At 40.6% G+C, this 7047-nt stretch overlaps 1 protein-coding gene across 1 annotated transcript; it reads right to left on the reverse strand.

The window, feature by feature from the left end:
• Nucleotides 1-3574: 3574 nt before the first annotated feature.
• Nucleotides 3575-5356, reverse strand: LOC311488061 (olfactory receptor-like protein OLF4). The gene has a single exon (XM_084544566.1). The coding sequence runs from the start codon at nt 4872-4874 to the stop codon at nt 3906-3908; it is 969 nt and encodes a 322-aa protein (XP_084400692.1). The 5' UTR covers nt 4875-5356; the 3' UTR covers nt 3575-3905.
• Between the last annotated feature and the right edge of the window lie 1691 nt (nt 5357-7047).

Below are 7047 nucleotides of genomic sequence, written 5' to 3' on the forward strand. Positions count from 1 at the left end.
TTGGGTCATTTCTAGTCTTAGCTTGATTGCAGATGAACTGCACAAAAAAACAGAAGGGTGGAAAGGCTACCCTGTGCTGTTCTTTGTACCTGGAGCCTTGTGTGACCCATGTTTCTTGAAGGTTGTAGGATAGTTTTCCCACTATGGGGTTTACACCCGTGCTGTGTCAAGGTATGCAAGTCCTGGTGTGAGTCCACTCCACTTCGCAGACTCCAGCTCCTGTAGCAGGTCTCCCAGCTCTCTCAGCTGGCGAGGACCCTTGTTCGAGATGCGGGGCAAGTCTTCAAGCCTTTTCAGCAGAGCGTGCTCGATGACTTCAGGACAGCCGTAGCAGTCCTCAAGGCACTCCCAGATGATGTTGACTGCCTTCGCTGGACTGGTTACGTGGACTGACCTGAGGCGCTTGGCCTGTGTGGATGACTCTGGGCGGAGCCATTTGACAAGGAGGTCGAGTTCTTCTCGATGCGTCAGGTTGAGGTCATGTGTGATGCTCTGGAAAGATGTTTTCCATGCCCAGTGGTTCTCTGGACGGTCGTCAAATTGGGTCAATCCTGAGCTGACCATTTCTCTCCTTATCAGGTAGGTGGCGAAGTCAGGCATTGGAGGGGGTGCCCCGGGGTAGACGTCTGATGCCGCATAAGAAAAGGGACGAGCTGGTGTTGGATGGGTTGGTGCAGGGCGAATTGGTGGAGGGCAAACTGGTGCTGGGCTGACCGGTTGGCCGATGTCATCGTTTCCTTTCAGCCGTGCGTCGTTTGCTCCATGAGGGCATGGCTGAAGAGGGTGCTGAGGACTTGTTGGGGGCTGAGGACGGTTGGGTGGCTCGTGTGAAGGCCGTGGTTCAGGAAATGGCTGCAGAGCGTATGGCACTGGAGCGTTGAGCACATACTCCCGGTGCGCTGAGTTCTCTCTTCTTCAAATCCAAAATCAAGACGCTGCTTGTCCTTCCAGTCGACTGCAGCCTGGTAGACCTCTGCCTTACTGGATGCTGCTGATGCCTCCCTCTGCAGCTGTAGAATGTGGAGGTCTGCTTCCACCTCTGCTTGGCGACGTGCTGCCTCAGCCAACACTCTCTGTTTCTCTTCCTCAATACGGGCACTTTCTCTAAGCATTGCGGCTTCTTTCTCAGCATAAGCAATCTTTACTTTAAATGCTTCTGCTTTGGCTTTTGCTTTCATTGCGGCACTACTAGCCACTGACACGTTGGACCTGCCTGTTTGTGACCGTGTGTCCAGTGTTAGCTGTCCTTTGCCATCGTCTGCAGATGCCATTTTTGTCGAAGCGATGTCCGGGGGAGTGCATTGAATTGTTTTAGATGTCTTCACCTGCTGTGTATACGTCCTTTTATTGCATGCATCTCATCAAACTGACAAGTAACTGACAGACAACGGCTACGTTACAAAGGAATACATGTAGATGTAGTACCAAATTCTAGCACCAGGTGTCACCATAGGAACATAAACATGACAGAAAAATAACAATTACACAGGAGTCAGAACACTTAGAATTATGATGTTTTCTAAGAATTTCCTCTCAAAGTTAAGAGTAGATCTTAGTAAAGATAAAAGGTATTCCTAAAGAATCTTAGCTCTTAAGAGTGCTCCTAAGGTGAGATCTGTTAAGAGCAGGGATGACTTTTAGGAGCCTTAGGAATTTCATAAGCAGAGGAGAAAATGGCTGAAAGAAGCGGCAGGAGAGATATTCTCCAAACACTGAATGACAATCAGGCTTGTTACAATCGCAATATCACCGGTAGTGGTGGTTCTACACTAAATTACTCCCCGGGCAATACCCCCTCGAACCCGGGACCTCCAGTTATTCAGCTATTGCAATTACAACAGGAAACACACTTTTTAAGGTGCACAATCTCCACCTCTAACATAGGTAGGTAGATGGCAGGTCTTGTCTAGCAGGGGAGGCGGGTGGCTCATTCTGACCAGTGGCAGAGGATGCTCCAAAATATTTTAGAAGTGCCCCTGAAATTGCAATTGAAACTGACATCAAAAGACCGTAGACTACACTATAACTCTTATACAAAACATCCATGAATTGCAAATTTAAATAAACATGCCCTTACATGCCAAATGTCTGTCATTAGACGCTATATTAATCTATCTTTCATGGAGGAACAATTAGCTCCTTGGTTACTGCCTCAAATTTTATGCTTGGTACACTTTTAGTTATGACTGATTAAACTGTGTTTGACACAAAATAGAGTTGTAGCAAATGGCAAATATTCATCTTTGAAACTACCTACAGATATGAAAATTCCGTTATCTAATTACAGGACCCAACGTGATGGAAATAAATAATAACTGAACGTGTAACAGTTCTGTCGCAAAGCACAGTATTATAATGAAATTAGATCTGGTGTTTGTTAAGACGAATTACTGGTGTATAAGCATTGCAAGCATCATAGCAAAAAGGCTAACAAACGTATACCACCAATTAACATTAGCCCTTCATTCATGACATGGATACTGTAATCATACAGAGAGAACATAGCATACCTTTATATTTTGCTCGTTTCTCCTCTTCTTCTTTTCTTTTTTTCCGAAATTGGGCACCTGATGACTTTGACCTTTTTCTGTCCAACTCTGCGTTTACGTATTTGGCACTTGACAATCAACAGATTTCCATCCCCCAACGCTGTCACTCACGACCAGAAGTCAAGACGAAACCAATTCACCTTGGTGACCACATAATCGTTTTGTATTACCTATTTTTATTTGGCCATTTCATACAATTCATAAAAACAGAAACGCGCAAGAATTATAGGCCTGTATTTATAATATTATGAATGAAATATGCGTTATATGGAAGAAAGTCAAGGCGTGACTGACTTTAGCCCTTTTATACAGTGGACCCCCCGCCTCCCCCCCCCCCGTCCGTCGGTTCAACCCTAAACCACCCTTTGTGGACATTTTTATTGACAAGGCACTGTCTGCATATTTCAGTGAAATACTGTAAAGTGGGGGAGTACAATATGTACCATTTTTTATTTGGGTAATTATCATGGACACATTACATTGTTCATAAATGACAAATGAAAATTGATGAAAGAAATCACATGATGAGGATTTAACACTGGAGGTTGTTTGATACATAATGAATTCAACCAAACATTTACATCATACAAACTGTATAAGCTTGACAAAGAAATGTTTCTTTGGATATTAATATCGTTGTTGAGGTTAAGACTGCATCTATTTCCCTCATAGGAAATAAAAAGTAAATAGCAGTAGATTATTCATCATATTTCATGAGTAGTTTTCTTTTTTTGTTGTTCTGCAATCAAAAAGAACATTTCACACAACTGTTAAAATTAATTTTGTGAACAACAGATGGTAAAAGCTTCATTAATAGCTAGTGATGTGTGCATAGACTTTGAAGCTTGGATGTGGGGCCTACGTTGTGTACTCTAAAGAAGATCATTGTTCTAATTTGTGGCCGTTTCAGTCCATAAACAAGGGGAGTATTAATGGGAAGAATTAGCAACGTTTCTGAACTCATTTTAACAGTCTGGTAATAAGTCACTGACAGTTCGCAGAAAAGAGGGAAAGAAAATGTACAAAAGATATAATGCGAAACACACAGGTTTGGACAATTTGCAAAGAAAGTTGTGTGCAGTTTACAAAGGAGGAACAGCACAGATACTGATGGCAGCAGAAACTGCAGCATAGATTACAGAATTACAAGCTTCAGCACTGTCTTACAATTCCAGTTACATTTAATGTTTGCATGTTGGGCTTTTATCTGCAAAGAGGGGAACATTTTATATGACTTTTCAAATTTCTAAAAAAACACCCTTTTAACTTCTGCAACCAAAAACATAACAGCAAGATTCTTTTTTTTTTTTTTCTATTGTCTCCTTAATTTGAGAGTAACAACTAACTGAATGTTTGTTATCTGCTAACAATGTGCATGTTGACTTTTAACATTTGGATGTAGGATGCGCTCTTCAAAACAATCACTGCTCTGATTTGTGGCAGTTTCAATCCATAAACTAGAGGATTAGTAATGGGAGGAAGGGCCAAATATGCCAAAGATGAAAGAATTGCAATGACTGGACTCATTTCAACAACGGTATAACGACTAAATGTTTGCTCACAGAAGAGAGAGAACATTATGGTGAAAAATGATACAGTGTGAGGCAGACAGGTTTGAAACGCTTTCCATCTGAATTCAGACGAGTTTCTTCTGCAGACAAGCAGAATACGCAGGTACGTGTACAGGACAAAGACCAGGGGGCTAAGAAACAGGATCATAAACACCTGACCCACAATCTGGTTACTCTTATAGTTGTTGTCACATGTGAGCTTTGCCACAGGCCAGTTAGAGCAGAAAGTCCTTTCCAGTTCGATTCCACACAAAGTTAAACGAGCAATAAAGAAGACACCAAACAAACACACACATGCAGAATAGATTATATTCAATAGTATCAGACCTAGTACCATTTTAGATGTCATTATATTGTGATAGTGTAAAGGCTGGCAAATAGCAATATATCTATCATAGGCCATGATAGTGACAAATTTATAATCACATGAAATATACAGGTAAATAACATACATCTGAATGAAACAAGCCGGACGTGAGATCAAATGAGTGTCAGACAGAATATCCATCAGAAACCTGGGAAAGAATCCAGACGAGCCAAACAGAGCGTTAACAGATAGACAGCAGATGAATATAAACATGGGCTGATGCAGAGACTTCTCCTGGCAGATTATTATAATTATAACAACATTAGCAAAGATTATAGTCATGTAAAACAACAGACATAGTGTGAAGAAAAAATATTTGAGGGGCCCGTAGTCTGTAAACACTGTGAACTGAAAATAATAAGGATTCACACTACTGTTGTTTGTCATGTCTGGAAAACAGCAGAGCTGCGAGAAGAAAAGTGAGAGTTATGGAGAGAAAGAAGTTGATCAGATAGATTAAATGAGGACTTAACTGTAAAAAAAAGTGTTTTTAAGAAAAGTCCTTTTTGAACATGTTGTTAACAATCCTCAAGTAAATACATACATTTAAGTTGCAAAAGCTACACGTTTCAGACACATAAATCACAACTAACACATTTTAAATGATTCCTAAACAAATAGTCAGAAATCAAATCTGGGGGGGAAATCACACGTTATGAATGCACATGAAACATTTTCAATAGAGGGTTATCAATGTGTCCATGATTAAAACATCATAACATCATAGTTCAATGAATGAGGAGGAAATGAATACAGGTTTTCAATACACCAAGATGACAGAAAGGCAAAATCTAAAAGTCACATGTTAAATTTCACAAAGTAAAAAATGTGACCAAGAAACACTATCAGCAAATGCAGTTTGAAGTGACATAAACAGTTTAAATAGTTTAAAGAAATGCGCTTACGTCCTGTGGTCTGTGCAGCTAGTGAAGGCATAGAGACGTTCAGAAAAAAGTCTTCGCAACAATGCATGAAAACTTCGATCGAACTGACATGATATACTTTTATCTTATTCTTCTGTTACACTGAGAACGGTCACATGAACCAACAAAGTCCAAAGGGAGATAAAGTACATCATTAAGGGACTACATGTGTAATTTTTCACTGGGACTGAAAAAACAAGCCAACACGGAATCCCACAGATGGCAGTTCCTGCAACATGTTGCAAGAGTAAGAAATAGTTTGAGATTATCCCATGTGACAATTATCTGTCACGCACTCCTATTTTTCCTGTTAAGAAAATAAGAGAAAAGGAGCAACCTACAGAGTGGAGATTTAAACAAGACCGGCAGGCAGTAAATAGTACTGTACGGCCAAGAGCGCCAAATGTGCCAACTCCATATACTGTTTTATCTCAAGTGCATCCTAACGCACAATATTTCTCAATTATTGATTTGTTAAATGTTTTCTTTTGTGTTCTTGTTCTTCCAGACAGTCAGTACTGGTTTGTCTTTAGCATAAAAGGCAAAGGTTACACATTTACCAGACTGTGTAAAGGCCACTGCGAAAGAAGAAAAAGGAGGAGTTGAAAATCTATACTGACTTAGATTATACTTTTGGTGTTGTTTATGACATTTGCTGCACTTTGGAAACAAAGGCTTTCATTTTTTATTCATTTTTTAGGTTTTAGAGTTTGATGGCAAACATGTCTACCTAAACTTTTTTTCCTTCCTATGCTAAGTTGAAACATGGTTTGCACCATGTGTCACAAAGGGGGGATAGTTTAAGGAATGCTATGGATACAGGTGGTGCCTGTGGTACTGATGTACATGAGAATGAGGAACAGGTCCAGAGTAAATCTCAGTTCATTTGAGATACTGTTTGGACATCCACCAGCCTTGGGAGTGGTTACTGTAACTCAATGCTTCTCAGGTATTTTCTGTTACGCCCCCCCTAGGAAGAAGAAAACATTTCGCGCCCCCCCCCCCCCCCCCCCCGACTTTCAGCCGCCACTATAAATAGTATCTTTTGTCTATAAAATTGTTATAAGTACACCTCTGCATAACATTGTTTCCTTATTAACCCCTTCATGCCTAGTGTTGCGAATTCGCGGCGCACTGTTTCCGCTCAGACTGCAGCCAAAATAATGCATGTAATACTCCAATGTCGGTTTGTGCACATTCAAAAATTTCCTGGGAACCTTTTGCAAGCACGAGTTTCTCGTGGTAAGCAAAAACACAAATAATTAATTTCTTTATATAATTGAAAAATCAATTCAGGCGTTAAGTGGTTAACATTAAAGAATAGCGTTAGCCAAGCACTACATACGCTTCGTCATATTTCCTCGTCTTAGCTTTCGGGAGACTTTCGGTTGTCTCATTATCTCTGTCTCTCTCTGCCTTTCTTTTCATCCCTGAAAAATATTTTTCCATGGTGATTCTTGAGGGTTTGTTCACTGCACTTCATATTTCCCGCTTTGTTCTGTGTGTGCGCATGCTCAGTGCAAAGAAACAAAACAAAACATACACCATAGAGCCAATACTCCCTGCGCACACTCTGACAATGAGAGCGCCACTGCCACCTACTGTAGTGGATGTGCAATTACACTTTATTCTAGTAC

The sequence above is a fragment of the Chelon labrosus genome, assembly GCF_963514085.1.
Source record: "Chelon labrosus genome assembly, chromosome: 5".
Taxonomy (NCBI): domain Eukaryota; kingdom Metazoa; phylum Chordata; class Actinopteri; order Mugiliformes; family Mugilidae; genus Chelon; species Chelon labrosus.